Source organism: Lepidochelys kempii, chromosome 4, assembly GCF_965140265.1.
Source record: "Lepidochelys kempii isolate rLepKem1 chromosome 4, rLepKem1.hap2, whole genome shotgun sequence".
Classification (NCBI taxonomy): domain Eukaryota; kingdom Metazoa; phylum Chordata; order Testudines; family Cheloniidae; genus Lepidochelys; species Lepidochelys kempii.
This window is the reverse complement of record NC_133259.1, coordinates 139,228,763-139,249,898: the sequence shown is the minus strand read 5'-3', so window position 1 is coordinate 139,249,898 and position 21,136 is coordinate 139,228,763. Positions and strand designations below refer to the sequence as shown.

The following is a 21,136-nucleotide window of genomic DNA, read 5'->3' as shown; positions in this document are numbered from 1 at the left end:
TATTAATCAGTATCACTTTCAGCTAATATTGATCTACTTATTACACTTGCTCAGGGTGTCTGCTATGTGTACTATTATTATTAATTATTTATATTACATTAGTGCCTGGGGGCCCCAACTGAGCTCCATCTATCTGTCTGTCTTAGATACTTATCTGACCCCATTCTGGTAATATCTGAGGACCTCACAATCTTTAATGTATTTATCCTCACAACGCCCCTGTGCGGTGGGGAAAGATCAAGACCTCATTGTGCCAGGCTTTGTACAAACACCTAATGAGAGACCGTCCCTGCCCTGAAGAGCTCACAGACAAAATGAACCAGACAGACAAAGTCTGGGAGGGGAAACTGAGGCACAGAGCAGGAAAGTGACTGGCCCTAGGTCACCCAGCAGCTCAGTTGCTTAGTTGGAAATAGAACCCAGGTTTCCTGAGTTCCTGTTTATTGCTGTGTCCATGCTGTCTCCCCATACTATTATTTATATTGTTGTTTTGTGGCAACACCTAGAGAGGATGGGGAACAATTTTACCTGATTTCTATTGCACGTGGGCCAGACTCTCAGATGCAGTGCAGCTGCTTTGTGTCAAGTCCCTGGCAGCTGGCTGTAGAGGTAGCCCATCTGGACCAGAGAGGATCACTCCATGTGAGGGGACCCTCCGACAGCATAGAGACTATTGCGCCCTGTCTTGCTGTCAGTGGAACAGGGGAAAGGGGTGGAGCCAGCGCTAAGGGGGCGTGGCCTGGATGCCCCTGTGCCACGCCTATCCCCAGCTGCGGCTTTGGCATTTGAACACTCCCATACATACCTCTTCTGATTGAACTTACGAGAGTTGAACACAGTGACCATGGTCTCCCTTTTGCTCGTTCCTGCCTGCCTGGCTTAGGGATCCCCAGACAGACTTCAGTGGCCGACCTCCAGGGACCCATGTCCTTCATGAGACGCACCTGTAGGCAATGCAACGGGCCGAGTGCAATCATACGGTTTTCAAAGTGATAGGCCGACAATCGCGGCTTGTCTGCTGATATCGGTCTGCCCAGTGCCAGACAGGGTCAACCCCCTGCCGTCCCCTGGGGGAGCATATTGCCTGTCCGTCGGTTTAGAGTCGAGGTTTGTCAAAGAGTTCGTCATCCCTTGCAAATCTCTGCAGATTGCAGAGCAGACCTTTCAACCACGCCTCTTGATCATCAATGGAGCTGGCTCCTCTCAGCTCCCGTCCAGAATGCAGGTCATTCTAGAGTGCGGTCACTGGGCATGCATGCAGCTTGAGCAGACATACCTGAGCTAGCTTTAATCCAGCTCACTTGGGCCACAGAGCAGTGAGGCTGTGGCCCCAGGAACTTCAGAGTGGGTGGTACAAGCCCACATGGAGCCCTGGGGCTAAGCCCTGAGACAGCTGGGTGAGAGTGGTCCTGGCCTCAGAAGTGAGCAAAATACAGAGATGGGTGACACCTAGGTATTGTCGACCTCTGGGACAGTGTTGTCTCAGTGCTTCCCCCCAAGTGGCTTCAGGAACAGGGCGATAGAACAGAGCTGGGGGGCGGTATTCAGTGAAAGTCATTGTCAGGGGGGCAATTAACTTCCCCCTGTGCCTTTGGAAATTTGCTACAGGAGAACAGTCTGGTAGCAGAGGAGAGGCTGCCCATGACAACACTGAGTGTGGGCCTACAGGTAGGGTCTCTTCCAGCTTGGTGCTTTGCATGGGATAGGATTCACTCCAACTTAGATGGGCCCGATCCTCAGCAGGGGTGAATCAGTCCAACTCCCCGCAAGGCAAAGGAGTTGTGTCACCCCAGCTGCAGATATGGCCAGAATGGCCAAATGGGGCATTATCTCAGGCCCCTGACTCGGAACACGAGTTGTCTAACTTTGCATGCCACAGCACTCGTCCCACAGCGGGAACTGGGAACGCTTTTGCTTCTGAGATCTTACCTGATGGTATCAGTATTATTTTTTGTATTACAGCAGCACTTGGAAGCAGCAAGGGGGATCAGAGGCCCACTGTGCCAGGCCCTGTACAGATTCATAGAAGCCAAGACCAGAAGGGACCACTGTGATCATTTAGACTGACCTCCTGTATAACACAGGCCGGAGAACTGCCCTGAATTCATTCCTAGTGCAGAGCTTTTCGAAAAACAGCCTGTCTTGATTTTAAAATTGCCAGTGATGGAGAATCCGCCACAGCCCTGGGTAAATTGTTCCAATGGTTAATTACTCTCACTGTTAAAAATGTACCCCTTTATATCCAGTCTGAATTTGTCCAGCTTCGGCTTCCAGCCATTGGATCATGTCAGACCTTTCTCTGCTAGATTGAAGAGCCCGTTGTTACATATTTGTTCCCCAGGTAGATATTAATAGATACTCAGCAAGGAGCAGTTCCCACCCCGCAGAGCATATATTCTCAGCAGACATGACAGGCAAAGGGAGCTACAATCCCTGTTTCACAGATGGGGAGCTGACTTCCAAGTGGAAGACCTGGCAGCTGAACACTCCCGATTCCCCATTCAGTGCCTTAAGCACCAGACCCGGCTTCCATGGCTTGCCTCAGATAACAGGCATATTTTATTTAAATTGCATGGAGAAATGCACATCCAGACTGGATCTGGCTTTTCATCTGCAGCTGTAGAATTACACCAATATATGGGTTTTACCTTTTCAGTAGCTCTCCTCGGTATTACTAAATTCAACTCTTACTTCACCTGCTGGATTTTTTTCTTGGTGGGTTAGAGTTACTGGTTTGTCTGTTTGGGTGCAAATCTAGAGATGCTTCATTGAAGTTTAACCAGGATCAGAATGCAGACTTTAAAATCGTGTTCTTCTTCCCTAAATCCTAAGTGTTCTCTGACATCCAAGAATTCTCCTGGCTATGTCTACACTTTCCATTGGCAGTTACCAGTAAACATCTTTTTAACTAACTGCATAAGTAAGCAGGTTTCCAGGTGGTTTATGTGCATTTACTTTGTAGAAAATTATTGGCCCAGTTCCCCTAAAGAGGTACGATTTTTAAAAGCAATTGTCAGAGTTTGTTGTCTTTATATGGATATTTTAGAGCTTGACTATGAAACAAGTTTTGCCTTTGAATTCCATACCATTTCCTTAGCTACGGTGTGCTACGTCTTCCTTGGAAAAACACTGTGCCGTGTTCCAGTCCCTACCTTAACGGCTACAGCTCTGCCATGAATGCTTCGCACCATCCACCCCTCTGAACCCATAACAAGAAGGAGATTTGTATCTCTGTGTCTTTTAAGCGTGTACCTTTAATGGCAAGACATGCCTTGGAAACAGAATTTTTCTTTTCAGTAGCATTAATGACAAATCTGACCTGATGCTGGGCAAATGTTTTTCTCATCTCAACGGCACTGAGTGCACTGGAATTATTCGCTTTTCAGGAAACCTTTTATTCCTCTTCCGAACAGCTGATTCTTTTTGAGAAAGTGCCAGATGTTAGCGAGCTGTTTACTCTGTGCAAAGTCACGTAGAGCTCGCTGTGCATTCCGCTGGCTCTGTAGTTATCCACGGGTTCAGGAGAAATGAGATTCTTGAAGCAGTGTATCAAAACTTATCTGGCCCCCTTATCATCGTATCTGAGCAGCTCCCACTCTTTAATGTACTGATCCTCACTGCAGCCCCACCGTGCAATTATCCCCATTGTACAGAGGAGAAAACTGAGACTAACTGAGACTGAGACTAAGACTGAGACTAACTGAGACTAAGCCCAAGGTCATGCAGAAAGTCTACGGTGGAGCCGGGAATTCAGCTAGGTCTCCCAAGAGCCAAACTAGTATCCTAACCAATGGACCATCCTTCCTCTTCTACTGAACCATCCATCCACCCGTCGCATGGACCCAGGGCCTTCCACACACACGGCTCTCTGCCCAATATCTTGCAGATCTAGACCTCTGTGTAGCCGTGACTTAAATATTTGTGTGAAAAAATCTATTTCCGCATCTCCAATCACCTTGGCATGTAAGCACCATTTACCAGCCCAGACCTTGTGCATGGCAAAGTCTGAGCTGGAATTTTCCATGGGCTTTTGCTCGAGGGTTATAGCTGATTCAGAACAATATCCCTTTTTAAAGAATTGCTACAGGGTGGTTGCCTGGATTGCAGGGACTGAGTTCTGTAGGGATTAGTCTGAGTTGATGTTGATGGAACAAAGATTATAAAGTCAGGGACAAGTGTCATGCCTGAGTATGTGCTGTGTTTGGGGATGCAATGAGAGCCTTTGGTGAGGGATGAAGCGCTGATTCCGAGAGGGGCATATGCTTTTTATTTGGGAAGTTTCATTTGAAGCCCATAGAGGCTGCTCAAGGCTCGGAGCAATCTAGGAGATCAGAAGTGGGTTCTGCTTGATTGAAACATAGACATTTCCGCACCAGATCAGATCAGGGGTCCATCTGGTTCAGTAATCTGTCTCCAGCACTGACCAGCACCAGCCAGCTGAGATGAAGCCCTTTCATTCTGGACAGTTATGAAGTCATATGCTGATGGGGGAAGTTTCTTACGAGCTAGAGTTGACTGGGAAATGATTTTTTCCCCTGTGAAATATTCATGGAGTCATAGATTGGAGTCATCGAGTCTGACCTCCTGTACAACACAGGCCAGAGAACTTCCCCACAATAATCCTTAGAGACGAGCTTTTTGAAAAACATCCAAGTCCCATGAAACCAAAACCCAAACCAATTGTTACGTTTGTTTCCATCAAAAATTATCTCTGAAATTTGGCAGGTTTTCATTGAAAAACTCAAAATGCTGAGAATCATTGCCATTGAAAATGGAGCATTTGGGGGTTAAAACAGAAAAGTTTTGATTTTCAGTAGCCAAAAATTGGGAAAAAAAAGTCTATTTGGTGTTTTCAGCAAATTTTTGACAAAAATGGACATTTTTTCCCACAGAAATATCCATTATGTCAAAAAAAAATGTTGATGGAAATCTTCTACCAGCTCTAACCCTAACATTAGCTCTTCAGAAGATGCGGCATTATCTGAGGCATGAGGGCTGACATCCTGTAAAGTTTTTACTCTAACTCATATGCCAGATATTATTTTTATCCACATGGGGCTTTGCTTTCAAAAGATCACGGCTCCCACCACTAGAGTTCCCAGAGAATGACGACTCTGTTTCATGACAACTTTCGAGGTTTAGAGATTTGATTTTGTTCTGCGCTGGAATGAAACCGAAACCTTTCAGACATTTCAACGAAACAGAATTGTGTCAAAATGTCTTGGGTTGGGATCAAAAAGGTTCAGTTTTCTCTCTCTCTCTGGAGGTGACCAGAGAGTTCACCCTGAACCTCAGAAACCTTCCCATCAAAAACGTTGTTAATTTTGAGATCTTCCCATGAAACATTTCTGCTTTGACGAGACAGCATTGTTTCCTGTGAAAAAACGTTTAATCAAAAAACGGGACCAAAAGAAGTGGCCAGATGGTCAAACCAGGTCAACAGGCCCAGTGCACGATGGGTGCTGACTCTGAGCACTTTTAAAACCTGACCCCACTTGTGGGTACCAAGAGCTTGATGTTCTGACTCCGGATCTCTTTTGTAAGTCTGCCCCTAAATAGCTCATTCTTTTTATATCCTATTAATTTGTAGGGGTGGGTGAATTATTCATAGCAAACCGCTTGTCTAATGGAGCCCTCTTTGTGCGTTGTCTGTCCACTGATCACAGTTTTGACAATCCTCTCTCTCTTCTGTCTCTCTGTCCATATGGAGCATAGACCCTTCCCCACTGCCTTCCATCTTTGGTCTCCTGCTGCAGCCTTAGCTTCTTCCCATTTTGACAGTACTGTTGACATTATAATAACTACGCTGTTACCCACTATCTTCTTCTGAATCCATCCTATCATTCCCAAGTTATTTTTTAGCGACCTTGTACATTGTTCAGAGGTCTCCATTGAACTGTTTGCAACGATAGCCAGGTGTTTCCCCTCGGGGGTTCCAGTTAATTTAGAACCCAGCGACACAGCTGGTCAGTTCTGTGTGGATTGCTTTGCTTCTGTCTATACAGAATCTCAGCTGCTACTGGCTTGCCCATTCCCCTGGCTTTGTGAACCTTTCCTGGAGTGCCTTCCGATCCTTCTCAGATCTGATTGACCCACATCATTCATGTAATCAAGAATCTATTTATAGTGTTACAAATCCCTGGCCCAGAGGACTTCACAGGTATCTCTATGCTGTGTATACACCTTGGCCTCTCTGGACTTTACAGTGATAGAACGCCGATCCTTCTGTGCCCTGTACGGAGCTTCCCCTTAGCTAGACAAACAGGGCATTTGCCTTTGTATTGTCCTTGAAAACAAACTGATTTACAAGCCCTATATCACAGTGAAACTGGTTTGGTGAACACCACAAAAGTAGGAGCATAGGGAAAGGGCAGGCCAGTGGTTAGCATGCTAGCCTGCAGCTTTGAAGGTGTGAGTTCAATTCCTACCTCTACCACAGCCTCCTTGGTAAGTCATTCAGGCCTAGATTTGTAAAGGAGATTTAGGAGCTCAAATCTCATTGACAGTCAGTCCATTTAGATTCCTAAGGGCTTAAATCTCTTTAAAAAATGAGCTTTAAGCTCTTAAATTGGTTAGGTGTTGTGACACTGTGTGCAGCAATGCCCTAGTACTTTTACAAATCTGGCCTTAGGCTCTCTCTGTGCCTCAGTTTCCCATGTTGGCAATCTCAAACCTCAGACCCCAGTTCAGTAAGGGATTCTCTGAGGCTTGTGAACCTTGCAGGGAAACCTGGAACCAGCAGATGGGGTTGGCATCAAACCCAAGAGGTGTTTGTAGCTTGACACAAAAGGAGGTGAAACTTGACAGAGTGTGCCTTGCACTGAAAACTCAGAGCAGTGCTCAGTGCAAAACCCAAAGGCAAAGTCTGCACACAGCCCTGGGTAGTAAACCTGGGCTTTGCTTGGGCAGACCCTTCGCCCCCTGCCAGCTGCAGTCTGGCTACACCCCATGAGCTCCTGGACTGTGCCAGGAATAGCCACATGTTGAAGAGTTTGCTGAAGAGCGCCGCTTTGTTAAGGTAGGGTGAGCTCAGCCGCGCTGCTTGGGAAGTGCACAGTTTAGGTCGGGTTTCCTCGTGACGCCAAGCTGGTGGTTGCAGGGTCCTGGCTTGAGGCTGAAAGGTTTACACACAACAACGGGCAGAAGGAGGGATGATCTACACTGCAGCGGGGAGTGTGCCTCCCAATCTGGGGAGACAGACGAGGACTAGCTCCGCCCCACCTAGCGCGCTAAAACGTTGCGGCACGGGCAGTGGCATGGACTAGCCACCTGAGCATTGGGGGGAGGGATCGCTCAGTGGTTTGAGCATTGGCCTGCAAAACCCAGGGTTGTGAGTTCAATCCTTGAGGGGGCCATTTAGGGATCTGGGGCAAAAATTGGGGCGTGGTCCTGCTTTGAGCAGGGGGTTGGCCGAGATGCCCTCCTGAGGTCCCTTCCAGCCCTGATCTTCTAGGATTCTGTGACCCGGGGGACCAGGCGGGCTTGTACTCGGACAGCCAGCCTTGTGCTGACGCTAGCCCCAGGCCAGCGGGCATGGGTCTGTCCACCTGGGCGTGGAAGCTCGCCCGCGGCTGCAGGGTAGACACACCCAGCGTGCTACTGGAAGGTTATCCAGAGTCAGAACACATGGAAGGCTGTCGCTTCGTTACTGAAAGTTTAGCTCAGCCAAGCCCTTTTGTTACTGTGGGGTTGTGTGAGCCAGGCTGGCCCTGCCGGAGAAAAGAGCGCGGAAACTTTGTATTTATACACTGAAATGTACAAGACCTTTTTAAACAGTGACATTTGATGGAAGCTTGGGCACCCCAGCTTCTGGTTGCATCCCTTTCAGTCCTGTTGTCTACAGGGCTTTTTCCCCTCTTTGGTAGAGGGGACATCAACCACCATCTAGCCAGTTCAAAGAACGGATAACCAGGCTGGGCAGGGATGGTGTCCCTAGCCTCTGTTTGCCAGAAGCTGGGAATGGGCGACAGGGGACGGATCACTTGCTGATTCCCTGTTCTGTTCATTCCCTCTGGGGCACCTGGCACTGTCCACTGTCGGGAGACAGGATTCTGGGCTAGATGGACCTTTGGTCTGACCCAGTCTGGCCCTTCTTATGTAGATACATGCCTCTGAATCTGCCTCCTAACAGAAGGAAAAGAGATGACTGAGCCAGACACAGGGCTTGGGAAGAAACCACTTCCCTTCCACCATATACTCTACTATGAGCCCTGGCCATGCCCTGCCTCTGGCCTATTAATCAGGGTGGATAAAAACAGGTTTGTTTTTTTTTTAAAAAAAAGACGCTAAGTCCATGTAAGTTAAGTTATATAACTGCTTTAATAAATATAGCAAGATATGGTGTATCCTCCTGGTTTGCAAAAAGAAGCACCACGTTCAGTATAAAAGCTCTATTTCATTAAAATCGTCGTGTTTTAATGGTTACCAACCAATGAATAAACCTGGTTTTAGGAAAATAACTAAAAAGCACAAATGCAAAGATCAATAGAAACAAAGGTTTCCTGTTTGCTGATTTAAATCAGGGTTAAAATGGGTGATTTAAATCACTTCTTCGATCTAAATCCACTCACCCTGCTATTAATGGGAGCAGTGAATGTAAATCGCCAGGCGCAAGGAATGAGCTGCTTAGATCTTTAATTACCCCCTTGCTTCCTTATCTGTAAGTTTGTCCAGTCCCAAGCAGTGCTGGGCTCCCACTGAATTCAACAGGAGTGTATCCGGACACTCAGCAACTTGCAGGACTGGGCTCCCTGTGGGTTTCACGCTGGCGAGAGGGGCAGGATTGAGAGCCCTGGGAAATGAAACCCACTAGTTATCCCCAGGAAGGACAGAGTGTGGGGCATGATGCGCCCTCCCCCACAGCCCAACTAAAGAATCTCCTTGCCCCGACTCAGAGGAACCAAGCCTGGGGGGCCAGAAGGGGCTCAGTATCTGGGGCCTATTCAGTTTGTCTCCTGAGCCCCCCGTTCCCACCCCCGTTTATCCCCAGTGCTGCTTAGAAATGGGGAGGGTCCTGCCCTGCCCCGAGAAGGAAATTCTCCAAGAAGCTCTTGCTTTGTGGGCAAGGGCACTCAGGAACCAGGGCCGATCCCAATGAATCGAGGGGAATTTCCCCCTCCCCAGGTTGCCGTGCCCTCTCCACCCCCCTAGCCCCTCGCTAATCCCAGGGATTATGCCGCTGGCGCCAGAAGGAGGCGCTTTTCTCCCAGAGATCTCAGTGCAGCTCCAAACTGGCCATTAGGCGGTCCTAAGGAGGGGCAGCAGGTGGGTGCCCTTCACCCACCTGCTGGTCCTTCAGGTGAGCTTTGGACCTCCACAGTGCGGTTCATGAGGTCCTGTCCCAGCAGTTATAGCCTCTGTCCACAGCCTGGCGCCGTTCAGCCCAGAGGGTATCGTATACAGGGTTTGCCTAACAGTGGCCAATGGATGTTGCTTTGATAGAAGTTACAGGCCCCAGCATGCATCAGACTGTGCTATACCATGGGAGAGGGTTTTCCCTCCTGACCCCAGCTGGTCTGCTGCCCAGGAGCATGAGGATCTGGAGCCCCTGCCTTAGCCGGTGTCACTGCAGATGCTATTCCTGCCGTATAAATCTCCCAGCCTTTCTCCAAGCCTGCTAAGCCACTTGCCGTGCTATTACCTTGGGGGAGGGTCCAAGACCGGCTCCTTGCCCGTGGTCCGGCAGCTCAGCGCAGCAGGCCTGTGGTGTCAATGGGTGCGTGAGGGCTGCAGGTTATGAGGACGCGAGTCATTGCTGGCGCGGTTCCTCAATGACATGGGTGAGTGAGACGCTCACTGCTCTCAGTGCTAGAATTTAAACACGCAGTTGAGGTCTACAGTTTGACTGTCCGTCCGTCCATCCGTCCGTCCGTCCATCCATCCGTCTGTCCCCACACATACCCCTGCCTCTTCCATCTCATCTATCTCCCTATACAGACCCCTCCCTTATCTGTCTGGCTTTCCATCTCATCTCTCTTCCTGGCATCTCAGTACCCCCCTCTCGCTCTGTCGCGCTTCTCTTTCAGGGGCACAGTCAAGTGGGTCCTCGGCCCTTTGGCGTCTAGGCGGGGAGCTCAGAGCAGGCCGAGGGTCGGCCACAGGTCAGAAGCAGAGAGGCAGGAGGTGCTGGTTACTTTGGGGTGGCTGGGCTGCCTGGTTTGGGAGGGAAAACAGAGACTTGGGATTTCCAAGGGCAAGTGTCATCCAGGGGTTGGAGGAAGAGCCTCTGTTTTTGGTGTATCTGTAACCCACTGAGCCTTAACTCAGCCCCGCTCCTTATTTCACTGAGAGGAGGTGATGTGCTGAGAGCTTCCACGTCCCCAGAGTCCAGCCAAGTCCAAACCGGGGATCTGGTTCATAGATTTTAAGGTCAGCAGATGCTGTTATGACCTGCTGAACACAGGCCAGTGAATGCCACACCCGGATTCCTTCCTCAAGCCCATATCTTGTGGTTGAGCTAGAGTGTGTCTTAGAAAGAGACGACAATCTTGATTTGGACAGTCCCTGATGGAGAATCTGCCACATCCCTTGGCATGGCCTGTGACAGGGCACATGGTCAGCTACAGGGGTCGGTTCCAGATCTGGAAGCAGATCCACCAGAGCTTGGGGCTGCTCCGAGGTCTGGTTTGACCCCATCGCTCTCTCTCGCTCTTTCTATCAGGCCATTGCATTGCACTCTGGGTAAATGTGCGGAGCGGCTCATGGGATCCCTCCCCCAGAGAGCTTGGGTCTAAAGGGACGATGGACACAGCCCAATGGGCAGCCCAAACGCAGCCTGGGGAGAGTAGATCTGCTGTATCCATTTATCCCTCCATCTGCTACGTCCCTCCCTTGAGCCATGGGCTCCATGTAGCCAGGGCATCTTCTCCCCAGAAGGGACACAGCGTTTGCCAGGGAGGGTCTGTCGCTCCAGATTTCACTGTCCCCTGGTAGCTGGAGGCACCCCATTGTCGCTCTGGCTCCTGGGAAGGTGACTGGGTGGGTGAATCCATTTGCTCTAGGATGTTTAACACATTGTGGCTGTGTCTTTCTCTCTCCTTTCCCATTCCCTCCTTTTCTCTCCCTCCTTCCCTCTCTTCCTTCTGCCTTTCTTGCTCTTTCTTCTTTCCCTGCTTCCCGTTGCATGCTCTATCCCCATCCTGCCTCTCCCCTCTCTCCTCCATCACCCTGTTTGGCTCTCTTTTCCACTTCGGCTGCACTCTGTCTGCCTCCCCCCCCCCCCCGCCCAGGTGAAAGTCTGGTTCCAGAACCGGCGCACCAAGCAGAAGAAGGACCAGAGCAGGGACTCTGAGAAACGCTCGTCCTCCACCTCCGAATCCTTCGCCACGTGTAACATCCTCCGGCTCCTGGAACAAGGGAGACTTTTGTCTGTGCCGGCCCCTTCCAACTTGCTCTCTCCGAACTCGAATCCCATCGGGAGCCCTGCCGGGAACGGAGCCAGCCGGGCTCCCTCCGGCACCACCTCACCCGGGCTGAGCAGGAGTGGAAACAGCCCTCCGGGGACTGGAGCCTTCCGCCTGCAGGTCCCGTCTCTAGCATCCTCCTCTTCCTCACCCCGGCTCCCTGCCACCGCGCTCTGTTTCAGCGGCCCGCTCCTGGGAAGCCTGCATGAGCTACCCAGCGGCTATGGGCTGGGGACCTCTGCCTTTGAGCCTTACACGCGGGCGGAGAGGAGAGACAGTCCGATCCCCAGCAAGAAGCCGAGCCTTTAACTAAAACCCAGGGTCAAAATCGTTCCCCGCGCCATGTCTCCCACCTGGGGCTGGTCTTTTGCCTGTGGACTCTCAAAGGCCGGCGAACAAATGCCCAGGTGACTTGCGTGTGACTGTGTGTCCCATATACACCCTGCCTGACGTGCCCGACTCACTGGGGTTCCCCGGGGAGACGCAGGGGAAAGCACAGCTGGTGGGCCTCGCCCCATCTCAGATTGCTCGGGGGTCAAATGCGCCCCGCTTCAGGGTGCCAGCCAGGTAGTATTTATACACAGATGCTCTGTCTCTTGCCATCAGAGCCAGGGTGGGGAGTGAGGGTCGGGGGAAGCTTTGCTGGCACCATGTGTTTTATTCTGTCTTTGTTTGCCAATGATCCTCGCACCCGAGCAAAGCGCCACGGAGTGAGACCGCGCGGTTGCTGTCTGATCTGTTTGATTGCAGGCTCCAGAAATTACCCAGTACCCTGGATGTGGAGCCAGACCTGGACGGAGGCCAAGTGGGACAGGAAGTGCCAGGCAGCTAAAGCCAATCCCGGATTTTATAATGGGGGGTTGTGATGTTACAATATTCAGGGGCGGGGTGTGACTTGGGAAGAGCAGATCCCCACTCCTGCGTGTTGATTAGAGAGGCAGTGTGATCTCGTGGTTAGAGCAGAGACATGGGAGTCAGGGCTATTCCAGGGCTAATATCCTGGGTGCTATTCCTGGATCTGCCTCTGGGCAAGTCCCCATTCTGTGCCTCAGTTTCCCCATCTGTAAAGAACTTTGTGCTCCTTTGTTTTGGTGGCTTGGGGGAGTTTGGGGAGCCCCTAGCAGGAGGGGGAGGCTCAGAGTCTAGTCTCTTTGATCTTGCCTTAATCTGTCCCTGTTGCACATGGGGTCAGCACTACCCTCCCTTGGTTTGTTAATCCCATCAACATAGCGGGGGTGTGGTTGAAGGAGGAAGCAGGCACCTCAAGCATAATGAGGACTGTACATACAGGCTGGCGTTGGTGCTTTCAGTCCCTCTCTCCCCCCCACACAAGCACTTTTGGCACAGAGAAGAGTGGGACTCAGAGAGCCCCTTGCCTGGATCCCAGCCCCTCTCACCTTTCTCCAGCGCCGCGCACATGCCGGGCCTGGGGGCCTCTGGCAGCTCTTCTGCAGCGGTGCAAAGACAGGTTCCAGAGCAGCAGCTTTAAGGATGGACCTGACCGAAATCATTGCATCCCCCCCCAGCCCCAAAAGGGTTGTCTGGTGTTTGGAGCAGCGGCAGTTGGCTTTTGACAGGGTATATACAGCCCTGACAGCTTGCCCAGATGGGAAATTAATGGGGAGCCCTACAGACTGTACACAGCTGCTTAACAAACGAACTATGGATAGTCACCGATTTATGTATCACACCAACACCCCAATGTCCATGCCCACTTGCCAAGCAGGATAATAAACACAGCTCCCAGGACGGCTGCCAGCCTGGACAATGTGGCTGCTAGAAAACACGGCTATGCAGGGATGTTAACTAACGTGACTCATGTTTTTACGGCTTTTCTACTAGGGACATGGGAAAAGAGCCCAAGACCCAAACATTTCCATGTCAACCAACAGTGACAGCATGCGGGTGAGTCATTAAGGCCCAGACCGTCAAAGGTATTTTGGTGCCAATGGGAGTTAGGCACCTAAATACCTTGGAATATCTGGACCTAAGCCTTTAGCAAGACCTTTTCTAATACCCTTAAGATCACTCAGATGGTGTCAGAAGATTGAGGCTGGTCCTTGCCTTAAAGAGATGCCACCTGTGGAAAGGTGTCCGAGGAGCAGCCGTGTTAGTCTGTATCCGCAAAAGGAAAAGGAGGACGTGTGGCACCTTAGTCTCTAAGTCTCTAAGGTGCCACAAGTCCTCCTGTTCTTTTCACCTGTGGAAAGTTTGTCAGTTCCAAACAACCCGAGTTCAAAGCAACTTGGGAATTTTCCTCTGTCCACCCATGAACATTTTTGACCCAGATGAAAACATTCCAGGTTTTGGCTGACAATGGTTTTGGGTGCAGAAAGCTAGCCTTTTTAGTTATTGTGGGGGGTCAACGAAACGCTCAAACCATTGAAATTGGGCATTTCCTATGGGACTCCCTGCAGGGACAGAAAGCCAAGTTCCCCCGCAGCAAGGCTTGGGTTGAACAGGGTCGAGTGTTTCTCGTTCAACATTGTTTCAGGCCCGACATTGACCCCATGTGCCGCTGGCCATTTCAGTCTCCTGTTCTTGTTGTTCTGGAAACCTCTGAAAGAGGGAGGCAAACAACAGGCGCAACTGACTAAGTGCCTGGACAGGGACAGCCTGAAAACGACTGTACAGAAATTGGTATCAAATGCACGAAGCAACCAAACTGAAAAGCAAAACTTGAACTCTTTTCCCTGTCTCACCCCTCTCAGTTCTAGCTTGCATGGGGTTACTGTGACGACTGGGTAAAGGGTTTTCAGAGAGAAGAGAAATTGGCGGAATAGTACCCCAGTAACTGGAAGTTACAGGTGGGATCAAGAGATAAAATTGGGATCCAGATCCAGCTTTTGAACCCTCTCGAATTCAGACCCAGGTTTCGGTTCAGCCCTCAATTGAGCGGGCACGGGGCGCAGGCCTTTACGAAAGGGTTTCAAACGCGCCCTGAGGCTTATTGGAATGTGGCACTTTGGTTCTGGCCCATTTCTGAGCACAGGTGCCACATGTACTCCTGTTCTTTTTGCAGACTCAGAAGCGTTTCTCCTGACGCCCCGGGCAGTGGGAGTTCAGATCAGACAAAACCCAGATTCAAACCACCCTTGATCTGGTTCTGTGAGGCCCAGTGAACCCTGGGCAGAGCCAAAGCCACCCTGTTTCCCTCCTCCCATTTCTAATTTAACCCCCCACCATGGCCTTGCTCCCGCCTTGTCTCCTTGCCGAAGCAACTGGTGCAATAAGCGACTCCAGTTGCAGTGGGGGAGGTTTAGGTTGGATATTAGGAAAAACTTTTTCACTAGGAGGGTGGTGAAACACTGGAATGCGTTACCTAGGGAGTTACCTGGAATCTCCTTCCTTAGAGGTTTTTAAGGTCCGGCTTGACAAAGCCCTGGCTGGGATGATTTAACTGGGAATTGGTCCTGCTTCGAGCAGGGGGTTGGACTAGATGACCTTCTGGGGTCCCTTCCAACCCTGATATTCTATGATTCTATGATTCTATGACTTCTACCGCTTTGCCACAGACACCCAGGGGGGTGTGATGTCCTGCTGATGGGCATGACTGATTGGAGTCGAGGCTGGCCAGGACTCCTGCCTGTCTGTCCAGCCGTGTCCTGGGAATAGGGAAATAGATACATAAAAAGGCAGAAAGCAGGTGAATCCAGGATGTGTGGGCTGTGTAGGAGGGAAGAATGGCTGTGAGAGCACAAGTGCATTATTAGCAATGGGCCTAATCCTGCAGTTCTGACTTGGGCCAAACTTCCATCGACACCAGTGGGAGCTGGGCTGGGCTGCTGAGCACCTGCCTAGCACTTGCAGCTTCCTGCAGCACCAATGGGGTGGTGGGCGCTCAGCATCAGTACCTCTCAGAATTGGGCACAGACGGAGGGCCTGATCCTGGCATCCACACGTCTGCTCCTGCAAGCAGCCTTTTGGATGTCAACAGGCTTCCTCATGCAAATCGACTTGGAAGGGCTTCAGGATTTCCTCCTGCCCTCTTGGCTCCCTTGCAAACCTAGGTCCTGATCCTGCAAGCGGCTGAAGTCCCACCGGCTCTAAAAGAGATTTGGGGGGTTGTGGTGGCTAATCAGCTGAACACGAATTCCCAGTGTGGCCAAAAGGGCTAACGGGGTCCTGGGGTGCATAACCAGAGGAATCTCGAGTGGGAGCAGAGAGGTGATTTTACCTCTTTATCTGGCACTGGTGCGACTGTGGCTGGGATTCTGGGCCCAGTTCTGGTGCCCACAATTCAAGAAGGGTGTGGATAAATTGGAGAGGGTTCAGAGAAGAGCCATGAGAATGATGAAAGGATTAGAAAACCTGCCTTCTTGCGATAGACTCAAGGAGCTCAGTCTATTTAGCTTAACCAAGAGAAGGCTCAGGGGTGACTTGATGACCATCTTTTAGTACCTACGTGGGGAACAAATATTTAATAATGGGCTCTTCAGTCTAGCAGAGGAAGATCTCACAGGATCCAATGGCCGGGAGTTGAAGCTAGACAAATTCAGATTCGAATAAGGTGTAAATTTTGTAATGGGGGGGAATTAACCATTGGAACAATTTACCAAGGGCCATGGTGGATTCTCCAGCACTGACAAGTTTTAAATCAAGGCGGAATGTTTTCCTAACAGCTCGGCTCTAGGGATTATTTCGGGGCAGGTCTCCAGCCTGGGCTATGCAGGAGGTCAGACTAGATGGTCCCATGGTCCCATCTGGCCTTGGCATCTGTGGCTTTGATGGCAGGGTTGGGCCCCACCGGCCTTCAACTGGCCATTGACAAGTCACAGGTGCCACCCCCACCATTGTAAACTAGGGCCCGATCCTGACAACTTTACCCACCCTGAGCTCCCCCCATTGAGACCAATGGCTTCCATGAGGCCAGGCTTTGGCCGGTGGCGTATTGTGCTTGGATTGCTGTCTGCTGCTCAGCATGGCATTTGGCCTGGCCTGGCCTTGCTATCTCTAAGGGGTCCCCCCGCCTCATCCCTCTCTCCCACGTCCCACCACCTCTCAGGCTCAGAGCTCAGCAGGAAGTTGCTGAGTGTCCCGGCGAAGGCTCTTTTGCCATGAGGTTGCAGATGGGTTTGGGGCCAGGAGGGTCCCCCGGCTGCCTCCAGCCAGGAAACCTGGCTTTGCGGAGGGCTGAAGCGCAGACGATTCTCGGGAAGGAGCACGGCTTTGAACCCTGTCGAAATCTGCCGTCCTCAGCAGCGGTGTTTGGTCAGCACCCCACAGGATCAGGGCCGTAGGCGGGGCCTGCATTTGCACGGCCAGCAGCACAGGGGCTGAGGCCAGAGCCTGCTAATCCAGCCCATTCTGGGGTATCTGGCAAGCGAAATCAACCAGCCACTCCGCCTTTGTCAAAGTCAAGGCCCCCGGAGCCGATGGCTGGCGGGGCTGACGCAGTTCAGGCACGTCAGTTTCACAGCCAGCGGGACGCAAGGGCATGATGTGGCCAGCAGGCAAGCCACCTTTGGCGGCTCTCCCCTGTGTGATCGGGCAGCCATTGCGCAGCTGGGTGAACTCGAGAGGTGTGACTCGAACCCGTGACCTTTAGGGGCATAGTCGAGCGCCTCCTTTGTCCCACTCCCGCATTAAAGGCCCAGCTTTGGGAAGCAGGAATGGATCGAGCCAGATCTGTTGCTATTTTGGCCTGGTCGGATCCAGCCACCCCCCTTCCACAACACCCAAACCCAGCACTCCTGCTAGTGCTCAGGGTGCCCCTGCATTGGGGTGATGAGAAGAGAGTGGACTTTGGAGTCTAGGGCACATCCCACTGCGTAGCCCGCTGGGCGGAGCCCATGCCACTTTATCTCATGACACCCATGTCGACTCGCTCACCCAGACGGAGCCTTGTGCACTATATGCCGAGTCGTGGGAGCCGATGGGGGTGTGTGGCAGGGGTGTGCAAAGATTAACCCTTAGAGGGACGGATGATACCCACACGCTCGCATTCTACCCAGGGAATCCTTAGCAAGGTGCCAGTTGACCTCACCCGCCTGGCACCCTGCCCAGTGCCCACTGAGATCCCAGCTGCAAATGCCTTGTTGGTTTCAGGGAAGTGATGCCACTGTCACCATGGACAGGATCTGCCCTGGATGTTTGGGGGTGGGTGGCTTTCCCCTGCGATCCAGTCAGTGATTGTGCATGGAGGGCTGCCACCCGCCGGGTGGGAGAGAGAGGTCATGGTGGGGCGGGGCGGTGACACAGGTTGCAATGGGGGCTGAGGTGATATCCTCAGTACCAAGATTGATGACACCCTGTGGCAATTGGGATGGGAGGAGCCCCTTGAGCTACACACTAACATGGGCTCTGTCTGATTTGATCCCCTTGTCCCTTCCCAGCTATCCCGTTCCCTCTCTCCATCACCTCTTTTTATCTTCATTTGCCCCCCCTTCGCCATCCCCTCCCCATCCTCTATCTACATCCCCCTTCCCCTGCTCCGCTCTCTGTGTTTAGCACAATGGGGCCACGGCACTTTCAGGGTTTGTTACAGTGTTTGGGCTGGGACAGCGGGGGCACTTCTGAGTTACCGCACAGCAGCTGCCACGGGCCCAGGATGGGGCGGGGAGGGAGGGTAGCAAACTTGCCATTTCATAGTATTGTGCCGTGTCCACTGTGCCAGAAATGCTGCCCCTCAGGAATCAGGTGGGGAATAATAAGCACTGGAGAGTGGAGACACCTTCCTGTGTCACTTAGTGGGTGAACCTAGGCTAGACTCTAGGTTGTAACTGTAAAGCTACAGGGTTAAATCCCCCACATGGTGGAAAGGTAATTTCTCATCCTGGGGCGTATAAATCAAAACCCTAAGGGCTTCCTGGAGAGGTAATCAATGCAGCACTGGTCAAAATACCTTTTGCAAAACTGGCTTTCCCACCAAAGGGCCTGTTTTCATGGAAAATTTTCGCATGGGTCCCGGTTTTCCTGCAACAAAAGTGCAGTAAAAATTTTGGCTTTTCAACAACAGAACAGTTTTTCCAGAAACCAATTATTTCAATCCACGCTCCCTCGGCTTTTGGTTCCATTTTTTTGGTCAAAACCCAGAAGTGGTTAATAGAAAATATTAACAGCTCAGTTACTTGGCTGGCTGCAACTGATTGGCGTTTTCCCTACCTGCTCTAGGTAAAAGCAAAGCCCTGTACAGTTCATGCCAAGGGTTCTGTGGTGCTTTTCATATAAGGAATCTCTGGCCTAAATTAATTCCTACCCATGCCTGTTAACTGCTGTTTGTAAACCCGTATAGGGTCATTAGTGGGGTCAACCATTCGTCTTTCAAACCCCAGGCCCCAGTTCAGGAAGAGTACTTATACACATGCTTAAAGTTAAGCATGTGATTTAGTGCTTTGCTGAATGAGGGACTAAAAGCACAGATCTATACTGCTTTAACTCAGTGACCAGCTCCACAGCTGCTCCCAGGAGTAACTTGTTTTCCTCTATATGGACCAGTCTCTTACCCTTAGCCAGTGTGTTAAACTCCTCCCCCTATTTTGAAGGGAAATATTTAAAATAAATGTTTTTATAAAGAGGTTTCACTCATTTTTAAAAAAAGATCAATATCTATGAAATAATATTTATCGTGCATGTCACTGTCTGAGCACTTTGCAAATATTAGTGAATTGGCACTTTTGGGAGGTAGGAAAGTATCACTATCACTTTTTCACATATGGGGAAACAGAGGCACAGTGAAGGGCCTGTGAGTTGCCCAAAGTCATAGACATTATTGGCAGAGCCCAGAATAAGGAGCTTCTCTGTCCCAGCCCCAGAACCTCAAAGGTGCACCTTACGCCCTTTGAGGATTTGGGCACCGGTCCTTTGCTTAGACCACATCTCTCTATTCTTATCAGGGTTTGTTACTATTGCTGGTTTACAGTTCCCCAAATCTGACTTTTCACTGGGCTTTTTGGTTGACTTGCACCAACAAAAAATCACAGCAGCATTTGCACACTTTGTCTCCTATGTTTTTCTTCAAGCTCTGGTGCTGGGGGCAGGTTTGCAAAGCTCAGCATTTTTTATTACGTTTTTGGTTGACATATGGTGTTTCGACAGGAAAAAACGAGACACGCCCCCCCCAAAACACTTTTTTGCAATTTTTTTTTCTTTTTCATTTTCCCTCCAGCTCTGTTTGCAATCTGTTTGTCTGGAAAACCAACATCTAGAATCGGGGCCTTATGCTAGCAAACCGTTTCCTTTTAATGTTCAAGTGCATTTCATGGTTTATTCCTGGCGAGGAGTATTTCCGACCTTTTGAATTTTGACACAGCCGTGTGCGGCAAAATTTGTGCACGGATCCTGTAATTAAAATACGAAGAATTTCATATTTGCCTGGAGGCCCCAAACTTGGCAGAAATAGAATCCTCGTGCTTTAGGGCCAGGATTCTCTCACAGAGGGGCATTGGAAAGCAGAACCTTCTCTTTTGGGCAGATTATCCCATATCTGCCTGCTGCAGGTTTCATACACATTTCTCTGGTGCTGGCCCCTATCTGAGACAAGATCCAGGACCGGACAGTCGTCTCCAATACAGCAGTCCCTTTGTTCCAAACCCTGAATAAGGGCCTGGGAAATATTCATGAGGACGTTTGACAACTTTGCAAGGTTTCTCGTGTCTTGTTCTAATTTGGGGGAAATGGTCCGATCTGGTGACTAACACATTGCACTTTGAGAGCTGTTTTTTGTCCTTGTAAATTTCGAGGAAGAAAGGGCCAACTTTCACCCCAAACAGGGGCCGGTTTTCTTGCAAGAGAGCCTCCAAACTTTTGAAATTTCAAAATGTTGTGACAAAATTAGGCTTTGTGAGCATTTGAAATGTCACAAGTTCGGATGTAAAAAAAACAAACGAACCAACCCCCCAAAACCCTGCCAACAAACCATCCATACTTTGGAGACGATTTTGCAGAAAGTAATATACTGGGGGAGGAAAGCCACTAACGGACCTGGAACAAAATAGCAAATATTTTTCCTAAAACTCCTGGCTGGAGGGAGAGGATAATTCCTATCTTTACCTGGCTCAAATCCTGACCCTCAGCTGGTACTGCTGCTTATTCCTTGCTGCACACAGAGACCCTTCCAAAGTCGCTAGCGTCCCCTCCAGAAATGTTCAGACGTCTGCTTTAACAAGTCAAAGAATCACCATCAAATCTGAAATCTGCAACCCCAACCATTCAGGAAATAACCCTGTAACCCTACCGCCCTCTCTCTCTGTCTCTCACACACACACAAAGTTCTAACAGTCTCGAACACCAGAGATAAATCCTGGAAATTTATCGTAACTTGTACAATTTGAAAAAGAAAAAAATAAGTACTGTATGTAAAACTTTAATGAACAACGTGGTTTCTGATGGTTAATAAAAGTGATGTCATGATGCCCCCCTGCCTTTTCCTCCTTGCTTTCCAAGTGTGCAGAGCAAGCGATCGCTGTGAACCAGTCCCACAGTTTGAACGTCAGGACGCCAGCAACATTGCCCACTTCGACTTTTTTTAAGGGGAAAAAATGGAAACAATGTCCCCAATGTCCCCTCCCCCTCCCTATAAACCAGCTCAGCGAAATATCAACTTTTGACGATTAAAATCTGATAAATGCTGTCAACCCGCCACACCGGAGCAACCCAGTGCTCATGTGCAACCCTGCACTAACAAACCAATGCATGCAGCCGGCGTTTGCGAGTGAGCGGACAATAGCCAACCCAGGTTGGCAGATGAGATGTGGGGCCAGAGTAGGGGGTGTGTATAAGAGACGGAGCCTTTA

General features: G+C 50.3%; 1 protein-coding gene across 2 annotated transcripts in view; it reads left to right on the top strand.

Annotated features, from left to right (window-relative positions):
• VAX2 (ventral anterior homeobox 2) overlaps positions 1-20,746 on the top strand; it is a 59,708-nt gene extending 38,962 nt beyond the window's left edge. The window contains exons 3-4 of one of the 2 annotated variants that reach the window (XR_012158793.1): positions 11,229-11,809; positions 13,245-20,746. Coding sequence is in view for 1 of the 2 variants with exons in the window: in XM_073343056.1 (XP_073199157.1) it covers positions 11,229-11,711 (483 nt within the window). In the remaining variant the exon portion in view is untranslated. Of the gene's footprint in view, positions 1-11,228 lie in introns of both variants that reach the window. The other variant, XM_073343056.1, reaches the window with a different exon arrangement.
• Positions 20,747-21,136: the final 390 nt, after the last annotated feature.